Here is a 24779-nt window from a genome sequence, read left to right on the forward strand (position 1 = left end):
GCAATTTAAGAGCAAAAGACCCAAGAGGTTTTATTGTGAAGACTACACACTCTTTCCTTGGAACTTCCAACCACCACCTAATTTAGCCATTTGTAAAATACACAGTTAAAGGAATTTGGTATTTTAAGCTCAGTCCAAGTCTGGTGCAAGATAAAAAAGAAAATACTAAAAATACAAAATTGTCCTTCCAACTCGGATTCAAGCCCATTCTTCAGCTAGTTGAATGCATTTTTATCCACAAAGCTCGTGGTATGAGCAACATAACTGTCCATTACTATGCAAATGAGTGCATATCACATTCATACAGTATAGTCAAGTGCATACATTTGCAGGCTTTCAAACCACAACTAGCTGCTTTTAGCTTTGAACTACAGTACGAATGTGTCTGAGGCTAATTGCTGCTATACTGTTATCTGCGCCTTTTTTTTTTAATGGGGCTAAATCCCAGCAGGCAAACAGTAATATCGCCAAACAGAAAAGAAGCCAGACAGCCACTTGATTAGAAATTCCAAAAGCTCCCTTGGATCTGCCAATCACATGTCTGTTACCATGGAGACATGGGATGCGTACTCATAGTCAGCGGAGGGTCCCGGGCAAAAGGAGAGGTTGATTAAAGTGTGAGGCTTCCTCCGACCTTTTGCTGCTACAGAGCGTGACAACAGCGGCGGTGCTAGCACTGCTAGCTGTTCCCTGCTCTATTACAAAGGCAAAGAAAATTGAATATCTGAGTCAGCCCTGTGTTATTTTAAAATAGATATGTTTTATAGTGGCTTTATAAAAAAAAAAACCATGGACAAATCTTTGAGACCTTTTTCCAAAAAAACTGCATTCACAAGAAGCACAAGGTGTGGGTACATTTAAGGAAATATAAAAGATTTATTTACACAGGTGTCACAGCTATCACCTGTTCTGTTCTTAAGAAATAAAATGCAGCAGTTGGAAAAGAGAACATGCAGTGTCTGCTTCTGAAATGGTCTTATTCACTCTTAAATACACAAAAGAAGCCGCTCAGCCATTCCCATAAACACCAGTGGTTGTTGGGAAAAACTCTGAATGTGTGTGTGTCTGTGTGTGTATACATGTATTACTCATATTGTGGAGGCATAAATCTGTTTCACCCTGTGGAGAACTGCAAAAGAAAGTATTGGTGATCAAAAGAAAGTGCCCACAATGTAGATATCTTAATAAAATTTATATTTTAGTCCAAAGATTTAGGTTGGGTCAAGTTCAGTTTATTTTTAGGGTCACTTGGATGAGTGACGAAACGTTTCTCCCACTGAAAAACTACGTCCAGATGAACAGAATCAACTTTTGGGGATTTACTTACCTGGATGATTGAGCATACATCAAGACAACTGTGTAATATATAGCAGAAATGATCATTTTCTTTACTGTATATACATTCATAACTTTAACTATTTGAAATGACTGAGTACGATGTCACTGCAAATTTGTACGGCAATTTGAAGTTATTAATCACTTATTCAGGTATTGAGGTGACCTTTAGTTGTCAACTGTCAGCAAAAAACTCCCTTTCACAATTTAAAAACCTCTTGAGCTGCATTTCTAAAACTATTTTTTGCAAGGCCCATCTCCATCTTTTAAGAAAAAAAAGCAAGTGCACCACTATTACAGCACAATAAAAATCAAATGAAAATGATTAACAAGAAGCTCAAAATTACTGCTCATAACTGTGAAAGAAAACATTCCTTAAATCTCACATAATCATGATTTTAAGAGTCGTTTAAATGTTAAACTGATGTGGTTCAAACGGGCGACTGTCAGGCTTTTAAGAAGAGAATATTTTACTGTATATTCTAGCAAATATCTTCTGTCCGAGCTCTGAATTATTTACTCTCTATTTTCATGACAAGTGTGAAATTCATTTGTTAACCGAGACAACAAAAACAAGAACGCCACGAGGCAGGAGATGAAGCGTTTTAACACAACCAAGGAAAGAAGGAAGTCATTAACAGGCGTGTAAAGGTAACAATTATCGTATTAATTTAGAAATAATGGAGATTTAGAGCAAAACACAGTAAAAGAAACTTCCTGGATAGACGACTGGAAGCCTTTATGTGGTCATGTATTAATGCTAGAAAGTTAAGTCTGTTAAACTAAGGTAATAGACCAGCTAAACTGCGCATTAGTTTGGCTGTAACTGTATCAGTTCTGTGATGTGTGTGACAGCAGCCTCTCTAAATATTTGAATCACAGAGGATGGGATCTGACAAATTAGCAAAAAAAATAAAAGAAGCAAAGCCAGAGCAGCTGTGGCTCAGTCCACATAACAAACTGTCCTTGGACCTGATACTGAATCGTAAAACTGCGCACAATTTATCACTAGTGTGTGTGTGTGTGTGTGTGTGTGTGTGTGTGCGTGTGCGTGCGTGTGTGGCAGAGTGCACCGTATGCACTGTCTTTGAGTCCCTAGTGGTGAAGTGATGGAAACACTGTGAGCATGTGAGCTGTGAGCCTAAGGGACTGTCATTGCTCCTTATTCACTCTTGTCTTTCTTCTTACAGCGAGCATGCCTTTGTGTTCATGCAAACTGTGTGCACTGTAAACATACCAAGACCTTTGGGGGTGATTCCACTGCACTCCAGGGGGTTGATTGCCCAGTAGTAGTACTTCAGAGTGTGCATCAGCTGCAGGACGGTGCCGATGCGGCGAATGGTGGTGTAGATGGTGGCAGTGCCGATGAACTCCGATGACAGGTATGTGTACAGGGACAGCTGGACCTGGAAATACACAAAATACATTCAAACAACACATGCACGGTACGTGCGTTGTCTTTATATGCGCATGTTGACGGACAAGTAGTTTGGGGAGAGAAATAAATCATCACTTTGTGTTTATGATATTCATGAAAAAAGCTGTTTAACAGTGAAAGGACGGCCACAGCGGAAACTTCCCTCCAGTAAAAGCACCAGTGTTTTCCTGCTTTGTGTTATTTTGATGTTTCTGTGCCTGAAGCTCTTCGAGCCTCATATGAGGAGGCAGTTACTGACTCTGGCATTTGAGGCGTGCGTTCTCCAATCGCTAATTTGCTCCTTTCCTCCTTTTATGTTCCGTTTAAAAAGAAAAAAAAAAAAAGTAAAAAGTCCCCCCCTTCTATTGATATTCCACTAACCAATCCTCTCAATCGCACTTTCATAGATTGGAGCGTGCTGTACGCTCAGAAATCTCTGAGCTCATTACAGTGACCGTGACGCTAAGGACCAGCCTTAACGAGTTAGCTCTGTTTAGACGGATGAAATTAGCAGGGTGCCACTGCCTGACCATACCACATCACAGCTCATCTAAAAAGGAGAGTGCACTCAGATGACTTAAATGGCCTTCATTATATTACATTTCTCACATTAAGCTGTTTATCTGGTGCAATTTAAAACCATCTCAGCAGAACTTACGAAAATTCTTGATCGTATTGCAACACTTCGGGCTCCGCTGCTCCAACAATGGCTTATTAAAACAAAAACAAGAAGAATATATATTCCTCCCTCTCTGAAAGGACTGTGTTTACCAGGAGAAACGGGCTCTTTTAAAACTGAGCAGGGGACACATTATGAGAGACGGGCGATGTGATTCACATGTGATTTCTTCAAGTGTTTCATTAAGTCCTGAACATGACCGAGGCTATTTTCGCCAATAACAAAGGTAATGATAATACACTGAGAGGCAGAAAATAATAACACTCAGCGGGAGGCAGAACGGTACAAAGGAAGTAAGATTAAAGGATTTTAAGATTTCTTGTGTGTGTGGGGCTGCTTAGTATGTTTATTATGCTGTTCTTATTGTGACCTTAATTATTATCATGTAATAAGAACTTATCGTCTTTCCTGCAGTGGCACTCAATTGCAGGTAAAAAAAAAACAAAAAAACAATATGTAATCACATACTTCAGTCACTTTGAATCTCTGAGATAAAAGCCAAGATCAATACGCTGTCTTTGTACAGTGTTGCATTCTGACATTCGCACACTCCTCCATCTCCTGAGAAGCTTGCATAGCTTCTGTTTTTACTCCAGGACGCCGTCGGCTGCACCGCTATACCCAGAGGCCAATCAGCTCTCGGGGTCAGAGGGAAGGAGACAGGGAGCCAGGAAGATTTGAGAATAAATGGAGGCAAGAGCTGAGGGGCCCTTCAGCGATGCCACATCGAGTTCAGAGTGAGGAGGAAAAGAGGAACAACACATCGCTCTCTGTCCCGAGGTCTTTTCAAATGTCACTTTTTCTTATTGTTTCCCCTCGTTCGCGTGTTCTGTCCTTCTCCTGTGTAATGCCCCAGCCCCTCCCCCCAATGTCTTCTTCCATCCTTGTTTATTATATTATTGTAAAGGGCAAAAGCCAGTGAGAGATATCAGCCCCTCCTTCATCTTTCTTTTATGATGTTTACATGTCTCTCTTTTTTCCTGAATTCAGACCAAACCTAGAGCACACAATAATCAGAAAAAAACAGTATCTCTTGCTTTCTTTTTATGTTTTATGTTCTTCCCTCTGCTGGTTATTTTTTTTACAGGCCTCCAGACCTTTATTTTCTTTGCAGCAAGGTCATGTAAAACACACTCGCACACATTTTTAGGAGATGCCTGAAAATGAACAGACCTTGGCGGGGGTGTGTATCCAGATGGCAGCGTTGAAGAGGACATGGTCACAGAGCTGTTTGAGGAGTGGCGCTCCATGAGGTAAACCATCCAGATACTTGGCAAAGGACAGGAACTGCTCAAGCACTGCCCTGGTGATGTGGACCCGTGAAGACTAGGAAAAGAGCACGCAATTATAGGTTTGAAGCTGATAAAAGAAAAAAGCTGATAAACACTCTTTTAAATTATTATTATTAACGTTTTATTTGCTGTCATCCTACAGTACAGCCAGTGTAACCACGGATACAGCCAATCACCTGCTGAATGACGCTTTTCAATACATAATTTTAGGTACCTAAGCTAGAGTTCAACACAGGTCTCAGGTAATTAATTTACACCATCTGTTTTGTTAAGAAGTGTGCATATGATATCGCTGTCTCTTTCCTCTGCACATTTCTATCTTCGCACAACAACTTCTAATACCTACACTGCACCGAGGCCTTGAGACAACGCTCCTTTCTTTACGTTTTTCTAGAAGAATGGGAAACATATACACAACTAAATCATATTCTAAAAAGCTTGTAAGTCAATATTTGATATGACCACCTTATTAGCACAGCCTGGACTCTCTTAGGTAAGCTTTCCTGTAATGTCTTTAAGCAGAATAGCTCTCCAGCCTTCTTAAAGGACATTCAAAGCTCTTTTATGCTGCCTTTTGTTCTGTTCTTTGTCAATATGATCCCACGCTGCTTTAGTAATATTGTGGCGTGAGCTCTGGGGAGGCCGATCCATGACCGACAGTGTTTCAGTGTGTTTTTCTATCCAGGTATGCTTTTACTAGATTGGCGTTTGGGATCATTATCATGCTGAAATGTTTTCACTGATAAAGATGTTGCAGATGGTACTGCATGGTAAAAGTCTCCAGCGTGTTTTACAGATGGCTGTAGACACTGCTGTACCTCTCTCCTAACTTCACATATTTAAATTTGGATTCATCGCTCCATAAGACTTGTTGTCACTGATTTTTAGTCCAATTATTCTAATGTAATTTAGCATATCTCAGCCTTCCCCACCCATTTCTCTTCCTTAAGTATGGCTTCTTGACAGCCACTCTTCCACTCAGACCATTTCTGATGAGGCTTCAGTGAACAGTAAATGGATCAACTTAAGATCCAGATACATCTCTCAGGTCCTGTGGCAGGTCTTTGCTGGATTTTGTCCTATTTCTTAAGGACCTGACTCACATACTGTTCATCTGCTGTATGATTTTTCAGCCTGCCACTTCTGCTTTTGTCCTCCACTAGTCCATTTTCCTCTCACCAAGTTGTACATGCAGTATAATGTGGAAATATGCCACATTATTGGCTAATAGCTCTCTGGAAATAACTAACTAACTAACGAACTAACTAACTAATAATACTATTTTATGTCAGATTTGTCTTGGAAATTTACAGATTCAACAGCAGAAATGGGAAACAAATTATGTGTTTTGTGACAGGCTGCTAGTAACTAAATGCTAAATTTGCTAAATTGCGGTTCATGTGTAGACACAACACTGGTTTATCTCGTGATTCATAGGTACACTAACAAACAAAAGCATTTCTCTGAAGATGGTCAAATACAAGGACTGGACTGAAAATGAGTGGAAAAGCAACCAATGTCCAAATAAAACTTTGAAAGACCTTCGGAAAGCTTGAAAACATACATGCAAACATGTATATCAGGAATTTCTGGCTCATTAGAAGCGAAACATAAAGGAAAGACAGGTGGCTCAAGACTTTTGCACAGTTCTGTAATACTGATGAAATGCAATCAACACTGCAATAAATTTGACCTTTAATATTGCACTGAATAAAATAAAAGAAACACCTGTCAGTATAGCCCAAAACATTTTAACAAAACAACAAATGACAAAAATATTGTTGCATCACGCCGCATCAGGTTTAAATAGCTATATACATATAAGCTACCTAGCAGAGAATACAGCGGAAATGTAAGTAAAGCTTGATAAAAAACCCTGATGAACTTAATGGAGCTCAAATAGAATGCAAACTCTTTCCTGGAGGCTCTTGTACTGACCTTCTCGAGCAGGTATCCGATCACCAGAAAGCCTTTACCGCCCAGCATTTGCTCCTGCATGGCCACTGAGCTTTTCAGCAGCTCCACCAGGAATGCCAGCAGAGTAGCACTGCAACATAAGCACACACCAGCAATGCTGCATTGAAATCACTACTGGACAAACATGTTTACTACTGCAGGCAAGACGATCCATGCCGTGTTTGCTTCATCACTCTTCAGACCCACATTCATATACCCCAGCATATATTTTTAATAAGCAAGGTGCTTTGCTGTTTCTTATTGTCATTTCCTTGATGATATATTTTTTAAATAATCGGACTGCAAAGCTGCTCGATACTGGATGTAACTGGATTAATACTGATGAGATGGGGCGGTTTAGGGGAATCTCGGAGCAAGGAGAACACGTTGACTTTCTAAAACACCTTGCTCTTCCTCCTTTTACTCTCTGTAATCAGTTATTTTGTAGCCTGCAGCACAACCGAGGTTATTCTTTTAAAAGGAAGACAACTCTCCCACATACGACATTTACCTTTCTCTAATGTCAACCATTGTCTATATTTACTTCTTCTCATTTTCCCTAGTTTGTTTCGGGGTCCCTACCAGGATCAGCTGCAGCACTGCATAGCAAACAAAACATGTAATATTTTGAAACTTCAGCCTGATTTCCTCTGCTGGAAAAGAAAAAATGGTGCAGTTGCTCTTCAGACAGCCATCAGGTTCTCTGTATTTATGCAGATGACTCACCAGACAGTGGTGTCCACGCTGCTGTCATTGAGCTGCTTGTAGTCCAGCTGTGCAAAGAGAGGGAACAGGACCTGTATGCCTCCTATAGAGTGAATGGCACTGTGGATGGAGTGGGTAACAATAGCCTTCACATCCTGGGGGTTGGAAAAAAGACTGTTAGCGCTGACTTTATTTGACATGTTCACACAGTAGAAATTGATAGGTTTGTAGCTTGAACCCATCCGCTGGAACGTTGAAGACAATATAATTACACTGCAAGCAAGACACAAGTAGGCAAACTTCTTCATGTTACTCGTGCACGGGAGAGAACCGGACAGAGCGCCGTTCCTTCGCTTGACCCCAGTAGCTCTCGTCCGTCCTCCCATACACTGTCCTTTTATTGAGGTTACATGAATATGCATAGGTTCATTAACATACGACGTCTACATACAAACAAAGAGTACCTTGCCTGTGTGTGTGTGTGTGTGTGTGTGTGTGTGTGTGTGTGTGTGTGTGTGTTGCTGATCAAAGGGTCAAACATCCTTGGTCAGGAAGAGGGTAGACTAGACCCCCCCCGGTGAGGAAGTCCAGCAGTTCATCTAAACAGAAAAGCACTTAGACTAGAACAGACGTAGCTACGTTAATCCTACCATAAAACAATTAAAACAAGATGCGACCTCTTCCCGTGCTCCCAGGATGTAGGTGTGCATTCTAGTGTGGAATGCACACCAAGCCTCTGTAGCCTGTTAAAGATCACACAACTTATCACTACACAATTGATTATACACCTCTAAGCATCTATGGTTAAATATTTCTAAGCATAAATAACAATCAACAATACAAACTCTAACAGAAATCACATGCTCACTTCCACTATTAAAGAGCAAACAGCTCTCATATGCAGACTTAACAATAGAAAATGTTGCAGACATTTTTTTATTCCACATATGGTAATTTAAGACTCGCTTCTTTTCACACACACATTTAGTGCATCTATTGTTTTGTTTTTTTAAAGACTAGTTTTAGATCCCACAGAGACAAATTGAAACAATTTACTTCAAAATAATTTTAATTATCTCAAAACGGAGCATTTCCTTAGGGCTATAAATGGTACCTGTGTACCACTTTAAGCTGTTTTAACCCACTGAACTAAAATCATGAAAAAGGCGACTGCAAGACCTTCCTTAACTAAATTAACTGGATAAGAAAACAGGACTCCCTTTGTGCCCTCATAATTATAAAATAGAGAATTTGCTGCCTGGATGGTTGGTGCATTTTTCACACACTGTGCAACTGAGGGAATTCTCAGAAATCAGGAGATTTTTTTTTAAGAAAAGAAAAGCACCACTGGTTGAGCAGACCTCCATCAACCTTGAAAGATATATGCTTAAACATAACTACAAGCAGTATCCTTCAAAGAAGGTTAAACTAAGATCTAAGAGTCCTGTCAAAATCAAATCTGTTTTCTATATTTTCTTAAATATCATATCAGCTATAATATCTTATACTGAGGAAATCCCTTATATCTACAGTACTCCAAGCAAGGTAAATACCACTTATTTTTCACAAATGCAATTGAGGCGAGCGTGAGTCAGCCTATGAAAAACTAGCTTGATAATCACACTGAGCAATCACTTCATTCCACTTCAGTCATTCACATATGCATTACTAAACACATCAAGAGCTGTGGGCTGTGATTTAGAGCGAGCTCTCTCAGAAGAAACAAGCCAAACTAACCTGTAGCATGAGTGCGTGCGGTGAGTGGACAAAGATGGAAGGGTTTTCCCTGGGCGACGACTCCAGGCAGAGCTGGGCATCCGTTGCCTTGGCGTTGTAGGTGAAAGAGATGGAGCTGGCCAGCTTTCCGTCATACAACACCTGCTTGTGGTGCTCAGCCAAGTGGATGTCGCTCTCGGACTTGAACTTGAAAGTGCTCTGCAGTGGCGGTGGAGGTGGAGGAGGAGGAAGAAGAAGATGTCAAGGGTTGTGTGAGGAAACCATTGAATCAGACAGACAAATGACTTTCCCCGAGACGACAGAAGCGCGTCTCTGTGTGCACAAGTTCAACACCCAAAATGGAGTCTGCTTAATTGCAGCATGAGCCGTGTGTAAACAACACAGCATTAGCTTAATGAACACAGCGCTAACCCGGGCACTAATTCAATTAGCCCAGAATAAGAGATGGATGGGGGAGCGGGATGTGTGGGAGAGGAGCACTCGGAGATCCAAATTTATCTCTCTCTTTGTAGTCCACCAACACCAAACACACAAAAGAGAAGGGAAACATTATTTACATTTATCCCACAAAAAAAAATACCAAAAAACCCACACAGCCTGGAATCTAAAATAGCTTTACTTTGGATCATTTTCTCACTTTTCTGTTCCTCCACTGACATTATGGACGAATGTAACACAGCAGTATGTTGAAACCAGGACACGCGGTCTAAAGATAGACGCATTTCTTTAGTCCACGCACAAATTGTAGGAACTGTAGGTTGCACTTCATCTGTATCTATATCCGTCTATCTGCACAGGTCTCTGGGTTCATGTGTCCTGCAGCAGTGCTGCTACACACAAAGTATAAAGCCCAGCAGATGAAAGGCCAGCGGACTGATCTGCCACCCTCTGCAGCAGCTCTAGGCGGGGGCCGCTCTCCACCTACAAGCGTCTGGGTCCCCAGGTACCTCACTCAGCCTGACTGCACAGGAAAGCCGCGGGCCGATGACAGACCTGCAGGCCCGTCTTCTTCTAAACCTTTCATCTGAGGTCAATAAAAATGCCCTGAGCAGTTTTAACCATGCACCACTAAATGTAACATCCTTATTTCCATCCAAGGGCTGAATACAAATTTACACTAAACCTTCTCTGATTCAGTTACGAGAAACACAAAACGCTTCCTTGCATGGACACGCAAAGAGGAGCCGGGAGAGGCCACTAATCTGCATCTAAAGCCACTTTTCACACAGTCTTCACAGCACAGCATTGTTTGCAAGAGTAATTAATGGTAATTACAGCATGCTTCTATTTTCTGAATTAAGAAGATATTACTTTAGTCAGATACGGGAGCTGATGACCCCGTGTTAAACAGCTCCTCTGTGAAGCAGCGTGTGTCAATAAGCTTATCTGTTAAAAATTGTCTGAAATTCTGCAATAATTCTTCACAATCACTAATAAAAAGCCTCTTCAGTTTATTTTGGAGCGGGCCCTACAAAAGTATTGTATAGCCTGAATGTGAAATTAATGCACTTATTAGGATGCAGATTTATTGCAGCGTCAGCCTGTTTATTGTGCTGTACTTACAAGGTGTGTGTGTGTGTGTATAGACGCAGCTCTTTTAAATGTGAGCTTGCATTCAGGTTGCCATAGTAAAAAGGGGGAAGGCGGGCTGCTGAAAGCGTGAAAGATCTTTGCTGACTCTTCAAAGTACGAAGACATAAGGGGATATCCGTCAGGTGGAAGGAGGAACATGCATTAAAGCGTGGGTTTTTACATATGTAAAGCCTTACGCGGCTGCACTTAAAAACATGTGTCCCCTCACACCGAAAGGAATGAAAGCGACAACTCTTGCCTTTTTCGCACCTGACAGATGCAGATGCGACATGGCCTGCAGTGATAACGGCGCACGAGCCCGTGCACGCACGCTTAAACCATTCAGCTCATCCTTCGCCTGCCTGCAACTCCAGACAGTTTACTGAATGACGGCCAACTCTTCAGGATGAGAATTCCAGCATCTGACAGAAATGTTTCCTGACTTATTATAAGCTATTTATAAAAAAAAAAAATATCTAAATCTAGGACTGGCTATCTGTAAATATTCAAAACTAAATGTCAACTCTAAACACTTTCTAAAACTGAATTAGAGCAAAAATATCAGAAATCTACCAAGACATTTGTAGCCAGCGTTAGTCACACATGTTAATCTGCACAGAAATCTAAAGGTTCAACATTAACAACTCGCACCACAAAAAAAGATTGTGAATGTCACTATAATGAAACATATGAGACAAGCGCACAATGCAGGTGTCCAGATACATACTCGCATGGTTCATTAATTAAGTTGTGGCCAGATTGCTGGCAGAGCTCTGCAACGAGGACATCTGGACCTCCTTTAAACAGTGTAACCAATGACATATTCAACACATGAGTGGCAGGACATATACAGAACACACACATACACACGCAGAGGAAGATAAAAATAACACCAGAGCTTCCTTTCAACCGTGGCCCGCACAGAAAAACAAGACGTTATGTCCCGTCTTCTTCTGTCATTAGGAGAACATGGAAGTGCTGAACTGCGCACGCAGACATTTAGCACAAACAGCGTGTCAGCCATCATAAGCCTCGTCGAACCGGAACACCACGCGCACCCTCACTGTGCTAAAGCAGAGTGTCTGTCTGCTTGCTGTTCCTCATTACTGAACAGTAACACTGACAGTGGCCGGGACTAAGAAGCCGCATACGGCTGCGCGCACACATACTGTGTGTATATATGTGGATACAGTTTGATTAAACACAGACTAGGCAAAACCCAAGAAGAAACGTATAACACACACACACATACGTCCACATATGCGTGAAGCCACGGGAACGAGGACCGACCTACATTCGAGTTAAGACAGGAAGCTGCGTGACACAAACAGACCCACTGGCGTCCCTCCTTTGGCTGAGCGAAAAGCCCACGCACTTGTCATTACAATGCCAGCGCCGAGGCCTGTGGCTTTAAAACAACTGAGCCATTTAATGGTCTCTTCTGGGCATCTGAGAAGCCCATTCTAAGCCATGCAGAGAGGCAATCATCTGACTGATCAGCCTCAGGAAACTGTGGGCTGTGACAGAGAGAGGAATCAGTATTCATGGCAGAGAAACAGCAAACCCCATGCATGCGATCATTTCGAGGAGCACAAGAGAAGTCTAGTTCATCAAATGCCTCGATGATTAAAAGAAAAAAGGAAAGGTGTAAAGGCCACATGTATGATTCAGCGCTCGTATATGAGAGACAGCTCTAACTCCTGCATTCTATATACTGCATCTTTCCCCGTCAGCGTCACAGTGACAATTTCAAATCCCTTCACCGGTGCGCCTGTAGTTTCACTTTCAGGCCGGCCAGATCTTTACTGCATCCCATTCACCTGTTCTCCTTCCCCCAGATCGCTCATGTATACACACAGCTGCCATCTAATACATGCAAACATGCCAAAGAAAAACATTATTTAAAAGAACAAAATCTGATTAAGGATATTTTCTTTCTAATAAGCAGCTGAAATCACATCAGCTGCCTTATCCCCATGACGACTCGCGGTTTTTAAAATTCTGACATCTTTGGACACCTTCATAAACAAGTCGTAAGTGGCCTGAGACGTGCGAGTGTGCCAAAACAAGAAGCAGACAGCTGGCAAGGCATTTCAGCTGCCACTGATAGCCAGACCAAAAGGCAGAAACTGTGATTTCTAAAGCAATCAGAGCTCAACACCCAACATTGTGAAGCCTCATTTAAATAACTTTAATAACCACAGGAACACAAAGTCCTAAAAAAAACCCCAAAAAACACTTGAGTTAAAATGTGGCATGTATGGATAGTTCTGTATTTGCCTTTTGTGCCTTTTTAACCTCAAGGAAATGAGTGCAACCAAAAAAAAAAAAAACTAGGTGTATGAGTAAATCTAGGCATTCAAAAAGCTCACTGAGAAGGAAGGTAGATGAACTCAAGCTGTACAACATCATCTGCTGCTGTCTTCACAAACTGATGTTGATGACACTGAAACTGACAGAAGCACGATGAATCAAATGGAAAAACTCCTGCACCTTTTAGATTACATTACTGATGACCTCTATGAGAAAGCCTGGCTTTGAACAATAACGTTTGATGTATATTTTTACATTTAGTTTTCTAAGACGTGCGTTTTCTATACTGGAATAAACTTGGTATTATTGTTAAAAATGTGTACAGATGTTTTTTTACCTGCTTTCAAGTTACGGCTTCACACATTAGAGCTAAAAAGCAAGAAGTAGCTTCAACTTAAACCAAGACAACGGACACGTCAACAGTAGCAGCAGAGAAAAGTCTTATAAACAGATAAATGTTTGAAGTGCCTAAAAAAATGTTCTTATTTAAAATACTACTTCTAATCAGCTCGTTAAACACACTTCATATTCTACTACTGGGATGAAGTACTTCATAATGTCTTCAACAGGGTCCTGAAAACACTGCTCAGAGATTCTGGTCCATATTGACATGATAGCACCACACAGCTCGTTCCACCACATCCCAAAGGTGCCCGACTGGGTTGAGATCTGGTGACTGTGGAGGCCATTTGAGTGCACTGTCATGTTCAAGAAACCAGTTTGAAATGATTTGGTACATTATCCTGCTGGAAGCAGCCATCAGTAGATGGGTACGCTGTGGTCATACAGCGATGGACGTGGTCAGCCACAATACTCTGTGGGGCTGTGTTGTTTAAACCATGCTCGCTTGGTACCAAGTGTGCCAAGATAATATGCTCCACACCATTACCCCTCCACCAGCCTGAACTCATGGCACAAGGCAGGATGGACCCATGCTTTCATGTTGTTTACACATTCGGACCCTACCATACAATCACAATAGACAAGGAGACTCATAAAAACCAGATGTTTTTCCAAGCTTCTATCCAGTGTTGGTTTTGTAGCCTTCTTAGTTTTTTTTAAAGTTCAACCCTGCCTTTAACTTTAAAATAGTGCAATAATTAAGATTTGTGGTCTGTGGTGAGGCCCCAATATTTCAAGATCGCCTTGATTTATGATATTACATTTAATCAAACACCGTTATTGTTTGTGTTTAAATCAGCACACAGCAGGTACCAGTGCACAGTGCAGACTTTGAAGATACAGGTAAAATCCTCAGGTTATAAACAACAACATGAATGGAAACCGACAGCATATAGAAACATTAAATAATAGTCAGGAGGCCGGGATGTTCTAACTGTGACACTGAAGCACTGCAAAGCATTTGGAGAACGTGCTATAGTGGTGATAAGCATGGATGCGGGCGCTATCTCACCTTGTATCCTGGGCCGAGCTGGTGAATAGCAAAAATCTGAGCTGGGTTGAGAGCTTCACTGAAAACGTAAATGGCCCCCAGCTGACCGCAGAACACCCTGTTAGCATCTGCTGTCTCTGATGAACCCAGGAAACACTTGTCGTAACTCTGAAGGAAAGACAGAGCACAAGATAATGTTACCTTTCAGACATAATCAAACAGAAATGTAATCAGAGTAATCGACAGTTTGGAGAAAAATAATATGTTTTGAAGTTTGCTGATCTTTACAGTGATCTGAAAGACAGATATGGTTCATTTTGAATCATAAGATCTCTGAAGCTATAAACAGTGGATGGTGGAAAACAGATAAACCTTTGATAGCTGCTGGTTCCTAATCGCTCGGTCCCAACTCTACTCTCACCTGCTATTACATTTGTCCCGTTCGCTCTCATAGCCCTTATCACAATGAAATCTTTACTCCTCTGCCTTTTTTCAAAATGAGGACAAACGTTTTATCTTCGGCCCTCAGGACCAAACAAACCCCGATACCGTCGACATTTTCCGAGACCCTTGATTTCAAGTCTCTGAATGAGCTGCATGAACAGCAAAACCCTCTCCCTCAGTTTCTTACAACAACGTCAACCTTCAATACCAGCAGAAATGTCAAAAGCTGGCCAGGATGGAAGGGGAACAAAGGCCGTGCAGCTACCTGTCACCTGCTAAATGGAAAAGTTGGAAGTTGGAGTTTGGGTGAGCTATGTTGGAAAGAGGCCCAAGGACAACTTTGTTCCTGCTGACAAATGCAGAGGGCAAACCTCAGATGTCTGCCAATATCACAACAGGAGAGAGGTGTGAAGTAGAGCCAGGCCAGTACTGGATTTCTGACAGTGCTGCGGAAATCCTTATTTTGAAGCTAAATCTATTTTTTTAAGCAATCGTCAAATAGAAGCAGCTGAATAATGAACTCCGCGTTCATAATCAACTGTGCACGCTACCACGTAAAATCCACAGCAAACAACATCAGCGCCCTTACATCGTTGGTGTTGACGTGCCAGGCCATATCACCATAGGAGACCAGCTGACCGTTCACATAGCAACGGATCTCGGAGTTCCTCCAGCGGTTGTAGATGTGGACGATGCTGATCATATACCACTGAAAAATTGAAAAAACACATTAAAATAAAACACACACACACAAGATGATTAATCAAAACAAGAAAAGCATCACTGCACCAAATTACCAAAACAAGAACTAAATGTTCTTTGATTTACCCGAGGCTTTTATATTTGTGGGAGTTCTTCAGAACTGTTTCGTGACGACTGAGACCTTTCTTGTTTTGGTTTTTTTCGTTTTTATATACAACCAGAACGGTATTTTAATCGATTTTATTCCTCTGCCTCTGCTCTCACCTTGGCTATTACTGACAGTTGTTTGTCCATCAGACGCATTACATCCAAACCCTCAGGGCTGAATTGAAACTAAATTGAAACTTAGTGAAAAGGTGACGCATTCATACTGAGAACTGAGAAATACGGCAACGGCCTTGGCGTATAATGTTTACTGCTGCGGGGGTCGGGCGGTCCACAGCGATGACACCTGAGTCCCGTGCTGCAATTGCACTTTTTGGGATTTCCTATTTTTATACCTCATCTGCTTTTGAAATGCAGAGCGAGTTATAGCCTGTTGTCATGTGTTTGTTGGGGTGTTGTGCTGTGACAGCAGAGAGGAAAACCAAGAGTGAAACACACAACGACAAAAAAAAAAAACACAAAAAAGGGCTCACAAGTTAGGCAAATAATTTGCTTTTTTTATTCTTTTTTTTTTTTCCCTTTTGCTTCTCAGAGAGAGTGAAGGGATCTCTCGGGGTTGCAAGTAATAGAAGGAAAAACACTGTCAGCCTTGATTGCTCCAAAATATCTGGTACACTGATGTTGTTGATTTGGACAATGGCTCTGTTGGTGGCTGAATGCATCATACAGACTACTAAAGCTACTGTAAAAGCAAACCAGTTGAAGCCTGTGGTGAACAAAATGTGTTACTTGCACCTTTGCACTTGTTATTTAATAAACACAAACTACTGAAAGATATTGACAAAAGCCTCCTGCTGTATCCACTACTGTATGTTTTCATCAAGACTTTATTTTATTTCCTAGCTTAGTGAAAATTCATATCTTTGTAATACAGAGAATACTCACTCTCACTGCCCTCTACTTTAGCTCACTATAAGAAGGTCAGCTAACATGAATTACAACAGTGTTGAACTCATTTACTCAACAGAACGCTTGTTGTTCTCTCTCTTTTTTCACTTTGCCCACCTTTATAGTGCATGGCTACAGCAATATGCTTGTGTGCCTTCATTAAAAAACATCTTCCCTGGTGATAATACACACAGGTTCCCTGGAGAGAGACTGCAATGGGGAACAGGAGTGCAAAGGGGAGGGTGGGGAAGCTATAATTTTGCAGGTGCATGTATACATGGGGAGTAGGGAGCACAAAGTGTGCGTTGCCAGCGTTCAGTCTCTCGTACATGCATGCACACACGCATTAACGCATGTGCACGACAAGGCAAAACGCTGTGAGACACGGTGGCTTTGAAATTTATCAAATGGAACCACTGGGAACTTCGTTAGGCGGTGCAGGGATTCTACTGGGTCAGCAAATCCTCTGGAAGGCCATCTCATCAAGTAATGTGTGTTTGTTTATGTGCGCGTGCGAGGATGTGTGCGAGCGCGTGTGTGGGACAGTGGCAAAATGCTGACAGCGCGGTACAGGGGCAGCGTGCAGGTCTTAATTGACAGACCTTATCTGGACTCATCAACATTCGGCGTGTGTGCAGAGAGATGGGGGAGAGCAGCAGCACTCTCCTGATGCTGTGTCATTTAACAAGTGGCACAGGAGCTCCAGAAAATGGGTGTTTCTTTTTCTTACCTTGCGGGGCTGGAAATCATATTTCACGCAGTGCTGAAAGCCTTTTCCTTTCGACTTCAACGATGTCACAATGAGGCAGTTTCCCACAAAGTGCGCGGAGTAACCGATTCCTTTACTGGTGCGAAAACTGAAGAAGAATGAGAAAGAGAAACACTCATTTCACTTTGGTGTAGAGTCGAGATACGAGTCTGAAAATGGCTGTGATAAGTTTTCAGCTAGCTGTAAATGAAAACAAATTAGCTTAGGCTAACTTTATGAATGAGCTGTCCCTCTTAATGGCATGTGAACCATGAAGCTGCTTAGACTAAAAGAGCTGGATTTTATTTCACAAATACAACTGCACCTCAAGATACCCTTACTACTGAAATACATGCACAAGGCACCTTTCACAGCCACATATCGCATCTTTTAGGGTCACAAAAAGCAGGATTTTAAGGTGCTTTCTTTTCAGCGATGCCAAGGGTCCCAGATTGTAGGTTTGTGAGAAACACCAGTAATCCCTCCATTTTACCCGCATAATTTTTCTCTTCCCGCGCTTGTAACCTCCACATAAAACCTAGTCTCACAGCTAAGCTTCTTCCTGAAACAAGCAGACATATTTTCTTTTTAAAATAGACCCAGAAGGATCGCGCATACAGCAGGAAGGAGATATAAATCCCTCTCAAGTGAATCCCTGGTACACATTAGTAGGACACGTACTGCGTTATCACGGCCTTCATGCAGCTGCTGAGGCCAATATCAGACAGGCAGCTGGAGTAGCAGCTGCATCTGGGGGAGGATGATAAGACCGGGGCCAGAGAAGAGGAGGCTGCCCTCCCTCTCTCGCACCCTGCTTACCATGACAACCTGACAAACCAAACTGTTACTAAGGAAACAAGATTACATCCGAGCACTTTTCCTGATTAGCACTCATCTCCGAGATAGTATCTGGAGGATATATGGATGCACATCGCGCTTCCGTAGACGACTTCACAACCGTTTCCCTCCGTAATGAATCAGAGGGAGGAGAGGTGAAGGCAGGACGGCGCTAGTTAGTGTCAAAGAGCGAAGAGGTAGAGAGAAGAAGCCAAGCAGTGGCGTGAGGGAGTTCAATTAAATAAAAGGTCAAAGCTAATGAAGCTTCATAGCAGCTAACGGCTTGCACTTGCAACACTAACGGTGAGGCCAGCGAGGGCCAGAGCTGCACAGCGAGGAGGAGGCATCCACCCAACAGGTCACTTATAATGGAGTGTGTTGACATTTAAAGTTATGTTCTAATTTATTATCTGTTTATCTATTAACTTCCTAACCATGTCATTCAGTCTGACTAGTTAACTCATTATATTAAATGTTTCACTGAAGACACTCAAAAGCTGAACAAATGTAACGCTGGAAAAAGATTTGAATAGATCTGATTGTTTAGGATTCGGGAGCTATGTGATCATCGCTGTGTCTGTGGCCAGCTGACAACACAACACTTTAACACTCCTAAGATGACAAAAAGATGGAAGTGAGGTGTTAGAAGAGCTGATCTGTTTCCTACGAGTCTCGCAGTACTGAAATTGCTGAAAAACACCATAAGAATGGACTCAAACAACTTCAGCATTTTTCTACATCTGATTTTAGACCAAAAATCCTCATTTTTATTTCCCTTTTCACAAATATAATATGGATTACGCGTCTAAACAGAAACATGATTAAAACAATGTCTTAACGCCTGTTGCAAATCAAAACAAACTATCACAATTTGTTTGCGATAGTCAACAGCGAGTGCTAACAGTTTGTTACTTGTCTAAAGCCGTCTGAGTATTTACTTGTATTAAAAAAAATTATTAAAAACCTACAAATGCAACTTGCTGTGATGATTGAAAACATGAAAAAAAATGCTTGTCTGATTTTCAGATATTTTTTTTTTTTTTTTTAAATCTTGTAACAGCTGCACTTTGACCCCATGACTCCGCGACAAGTTCCCACGGTGAGAGTTCTTAGGAATAGATAGACAGACACTTTGTTGATCCCACAAGGGAAACTGTGCTTGCTGTTGTGAACCCTTCTGAACAAGCCAAAAGTAGCTTTTGTTGCCTAAAGACAACAACAACTTCAGTTCATCCTCTGTCTCACACAAGCAGTTTGACCTCCCCTTCCTTTAACCCAGAATTCTTTTGATTCATTCAGTTTCTGACGTGACGTTAAAACCCATCACGTGCGTGCACCCTGACGGAAATCTGTCCACTCAACCTTTCCAAAAGCACCGATTGAAACCTTTCTTACATGCACATTTGTGAACCTATCCTGTATGGCGTTCATACAGATTGCGACAGATTGCAGTCTGCAGTATATTAAGTGCTTTCGCATACTGTGATTAAGTGCAGCACACTTTCAAACTGTGTCATCCGTGTTCACCTCAGGTTAGTTTTCTTCCAACTGTAACTATAATGCTTTTTGACATCCAGAAGGAACAGGCCTGAACTTGCTTTGTGCAGCTATGTCGGCTCCTCTGCTTGGATCAATAGTGAAAGCACAAGGACGTCTGTACGAACTAAAACCACTTCGTACACAAGTAAAATTTCTTTAAACTGAGAACACTAGCGAGTGCTGCCACTATAGAAATTTGCTCATGTCTGAGCCTCTTTTGTCATTTTCTTTTTCTCAAACCTATCTAGAGTTTTTTTTTTTTTTAAGCATACCAAGAGTCTACAAAGAAATCCTGTGCTTTTGTGATCCCGGAGGGCTGATAAAAAAAAACAACTTGGCGACGTTTGGATTCCTTTTCCTCGATTTAACGCCTCTCTAACACAATAATATCAGGGTGACATCATTAGGTCAACAAGTCAGGGAAATAAGTGCAAGATTCACAGCTAACAGAAACTCTTTAACAGTACTCGAGCTGATTTTTCATTGAAATTCAAGAAAACGTACACGTTTGAAGATGTTTAACTTTTTCAACAGTCCAGATGAATGAACTTACCAGTAGAGGTACGGCTTGTCTTTATCCACATTGATGTTGTTGAGTGGATCCTGCCTGAACCAAGTGTTGATAGTGAATCCGTTCTGGTATGGCCATTTGGCAATTGGTGGTAAAGCTATAGCCTGGAGCAGAACAATCAGCTATCACTACACTCATACGCACGAGAAAATGCCCTTTAATATGAGCTGACTGACTGCAAACAAGCATAGATTAATCTGGATAAAAAAGAATTATTCTGATAGATAAGTGGTGTATAAGTGGTTAGTGCGTTCTGGTCGGTCTCACCGCTGCACTCCGGCCTGGAAAGTTGAAAAAGGTGTCCGGGCCGTGTCTCTGTGGCATCTGGTTCAACACTGACAACAGCTTGATAGCGTGTCTTGGCTGGAGGAGAGGAGGGAAGACCAAAGTGACTGCCATTATTAAGTGACAGATGCTCCCTATCAGGGGCACAGGAGAGAGTAAGACTGTTAAAAAAAACAAAAAAAAAAAAACAACATGGTGTGACATCACATCTCTACCACAACCCAGCTGGATCAATAACTCTTCAATCACCTCCGTCCTACCCCCGACAACACCTCATCAATACCATGGCAACCCTTAATCGATCTGTCTCTGGAGAGGGCTGCTGAGGGGAGGAGGAATCGGAAAAGATGGGAAAACAGCGGTAGGTGGATGGGTTAGTGATAGATATTGGACAGCAGAGAGCAGTGGACTGCTGATCAGTGACCAGAGGTTGCTGATGGAGGTTGCCCTGGAGCCTGCCTAGAAGGGGGGATTGCCGAAGAAGTGGCAAGGATTCACAGGATGAGTTAACAAACACCGAATCATCGCACACTCTGCAAACCTTGCTAAAACTACAGTCAGTAAGGATGTCATAGGAGACAGTTTAGACTCATAAAACCCTCGTTAATCTTCACAGTACAGTTTTAAAACATCCGCTCTGAGTCAGCTAAACCGTCCGACTAGAAGGTGGGCCAGTGAGCAAACTACAGGGAGCTGTTAAGCTTACAACAAGAAGCAATGTAAGCTGAGATTGCACTAAGCACTCCCAAATCTAAGCTCCTGAATTAATCCCATTTTCAGGTACTGGCGTTTGTAGCTCTAAAAGTAAGCATGAATCAGCAATAGCAGAAGCCAATTTAAGCAGAAATTCGACAATAAACAGCATACGGGTTTCAGTATAAAAGCCTGAAGCAACCAAAGTGCAAGAGTGGTTCGTGTTGCCGTTTCAATAAAGGAGGAAATGTATTAATCAAACTCTCTTCCAATTGCCTGCAAAGCAATTCACTGAGAATACAATGCCAAATTGGCAGGTTGTGATAACAGACGTTTATTTGGCTCACTGTGCAAGAGTAAAGAAAGTTTGAGGTAAGGAGAAGTAAAGAAGAAGAAATGGAAATCCCCGAACAAAGCATTCAGCTTCATAGAGCGGTTCAGATGATTATATGTGTCCTGAATGTGACTCTACTGGACTCTACTGGCTCCTTCACCTTCACACCTGATTAAGCTTTCACTGTCACTTTTTTTTTTCACCATGCTTCTCTTCAATTACACTAATAAAATCAATTACAAGCAAAAACAAAAACAAGAACACAAGCTAAAGTGTCTTAACAAACATACAAAAATGAATCCTAATATGGAGTCAAAGGTATACACACCCATCCTGCATTATTCTAGTGCATTAGCACAAACATCTCACTAAGTGACATCCAGACTAATGACACGCAGACAAACTCATGCTGTATGGCTAATATAGTTTGCATTTTTTAAGCTTCCACAGCAAGTGAATACCAGTAAATCAAAAACAGTGAAATGTCTAATTCAGCAGCAAATGTGACATCTGTAAAAACAAAAAACCTAAAAAGATCAAACATATCCAAGGTTACAACATCCCAATAATCATCAGTGTTGGCAGAGAAAATTAATATTGCTTCGTGAATACCAGCTCCTCTCAAACCAGACATGAATCTTCAATAATGTTCTGATATATTTGTTGGTCTGCTGCCATCTGAGCAAACAAAGGGTTTCTGACTGAAGCTCCTTCTGTCGTTGAATTGTCCCCTGAGGTACACCACATCAGAAATGCTCCCAATATGAAACACATGACATACATCAAAAAATTTTTTGCAGTGTTGATATTTGTTAAACTGTAAAGAACCATTAAGTGCATGAGTCTTAGCCCGTAGCTAATGGTGCGTGTCACGCCACTTCCCGGCATTGGCCTGCAGGAGAACTCGCTAGATTGGATGACGTACTTTATTCTCTACAGCTACAACCATGCAAACCATAATCTGCACCCTACTGGATGAACTCGTGTGGGCTGTCTGGTTCCAGATCTTTTTAAACCGAGACCAAAGTGGCAGCTCGTTTCCAAATAAGCTCTCTAAGACTGGCGCAGAGGTAAACACATGAAATAGCCCTCCTTCATGACCAGGTAGAGACACAATTTCAGTCTCATGGGGGTGGGGGTCACAAGCCAGTTACTCCTAATGCTGGTCCCAAGCCAGGATAAATGGGAGGCTTGTGTTAGGAAGGGTATCCAGCATGAAATCTGTGCCAAATCAAACACGCGGCCCCCTTGGGAAATAAGAGAGCAGCCCAAAGTAGCTTTAGTGTAACAAAATGTGTTTCTGCAAGAATTTAAGACCTGCAGTTGCTGTTGCTGTCGTTGTCGACTGACAACAGCTAGTTTTCAGTTTATAGAGGCTTTGAGTTGCGCTGGATGCCCTTGATTTGCATGAAGGAGCCTAGACCACAACACTGCTCACCTGCTTACACAGACAATGAATGGAAGTCGTGGAAATGACAGATCCTGCGGAGACGTACCCACAATCTAAAATTCTAATCGCTTCTTAAATCACCACCAAAACTTACCCAGATGCCGTTTTCGCCCCTCAGCATACTAAAGAGCAGCTTCAACTCCTTGACTGTGATGCTGTAGCTGGCCATGACTCCCAGCATGTCCACCAGAAGGTCTGACAACAAAGAAAACACACACACACACAAACAAAAGGCAGAAAGTAAGTGTAAGACAGCAGAGATATCCTGAATGTGCATGCTCCTATGAGTTTGTGTGTGAGTCAGCGTTTGGAAGTCTCTCTACTGACATTTCTGATAGAATATGGTGAGGGCATAAGACACTGACAGGTTGTTCTACTGTCAGTTGAGCAATTTATTATTCAGAGAAGTAAAAATCAGCGGCGCTTCATCCAAGTACTCAGAGCTACTGCCATGTAAACAAAACACACACAACCTCAAACCTCAACGAGTGTTGCTTTTCACAGCACTGCTAAATACGGTCAGAGTACACATGACAACGGATAAAGCTCCATTAATACATAATGATCTTAATACATCAGGGAATAGAAGGCCAAACAACTGAGAAAGGGCTAAATACATTGTCAGCTGTGACAGCGTTAATTATGATTCACAAATATAGCTGTGGTCAAACGTTTACATGTTGTGGTGATTTGGGGCTTTTAATGATTTCTTTGAACTGTTCTTTTTCCAGAGTGCAATGACTGTACAGCTTACATCTTTAATCACTTTAAGAACACGAAGTGAGTTTTGATTTTCTCTAATCCACACAGGGTCACAATTGTACATACGGGCTCGACTATACACATACATCACCTCTACTCCCACTTGGGTAAACATCACTTAGCAGGGTGCACCTCAATCAGACAGTTTTGACAGCCATCAAAAAGCTTCTGATATAATTTTGGATGGACTGGTGGGATTCATCTAAACTGGTTGGCTTCTTGGTACAGACCCAACGTTCCTATGTTTGAAAGCTTCGCCTTTACTCCTGCAAACAAACCTCATGTCATTGTGGCCAGTTAGCTCAATCTTTGTCTCCTCTGACCACAAAACGTTTCTCCAAAAGCCATTTGGCTGATTCATGTGGACAGCTGCAAATTCCAGTCTAGCTCGAAGGTGTCGAATTTGGAACAGGAGCTTCTTGTTTGTTCTGGATCTCCTCAGTCCATGGCAAAAGCTCACTCCACTATGGCCAGTGAAGCCAGTGTTCCAACAGTTTCCAGTTCATGGCAGGCTTGTTGGGTTGTCTGAACATCCTAACCTAACCAAATATCCTCTCATCTGAGGGTGACGCATCTGAATATCCTGTATTTACATACAATTGTTTATTTATGTAAATCTACACAATCCTCCTTCTTAAATCTTCACAGAGTTCCTTCCTATTGTTCTGAGCATTGGTCCAATACCAATTTTTAACCTGGCAAAATCAATTATAATCACTCACAAGAAGTTAACAGACCTTGGACTTGTCAGGTTAACCCTTTAAGCCTGAACTGTGAAATAATTGTGAGAATAAAAAAAATAATTAATGAATTCAATATTAATTTGCAGATATGATCTTTAACTTGTATCAGGCTTTACAGGGTTAAAAGGCACCGAAGAAGCTACAGCATAACTTAAAAGATTTGAGTATAGGAAAATATTAGAGGCCCTACATTTTTAAATGTTGATCCTGTGTCGATTA

General features: G+C 41.7%; 1 protein-coding gene across 3 annotated transcripts in view; it reads right to left on the minus strand.

The window, feature by feature from the left end:
* Positions 1-24779, minus strand: part of nbeaa (neurobeachin a) — a 100892-nt gene that overhangs the window by 41165 nt on the left and 34948 nt on the right. For all 3 annotated transcript variants that reach the window (XM_085363838.1, XM_085363837.1, XM_085363836.1), the window contains exons 3-13: positions 23150-23250; positions 20561-20656; positions 20276-20397; positions 17329-17455; positions 15433-15552; positions 14421-14567; positions 9122-9319; positions 7406-7539; positions 6662-6770; positions 4605-4757; positions 2573-2741 (exon numbers count right to left, since the gene is read on the minus strand). In XM_085363838.1, coding sequence (XP_085219964.1) covers positions 2573-2741; positions 4605-4757; positions 6662-6770; positions 7406-7539; positions 9122-9319; positions 14421-14567; positions 15433-15552; positions 17329-17455; positions 20276-20397; positions 20561-20656; positions 23150-23250 — 1476 coding nt within the window. The remainder of the gene's footprint in view (positions 1-2572; positions 2742-4604; positions 4758-6661; positions 6771-7405; positions 7540-9121; positions 9320-14420; positions 14568-15432; positions 15553-17328; positions 17456-20275; positions 20398-20560; positions 20657-23149; positions 23251-24779) is intronic.

This window comes from Diplotaxodon limnothrissa, linkage group LG10 (genome assembly GCF_057381915.1).
Source record: "Diplotaxodon limnothrissa isolate DT_005_m linkage group LG10, D_limnothrissa_male_GT1.1, whole genome shotgun sequence".
NCBI classification, from domain to species: Eukaryota; Metazoa; Chordata; class Actinopteri; order Cichliformes; family Cichlidae; genus Diplotaxodon; species Diplotaxodon limnothrissa.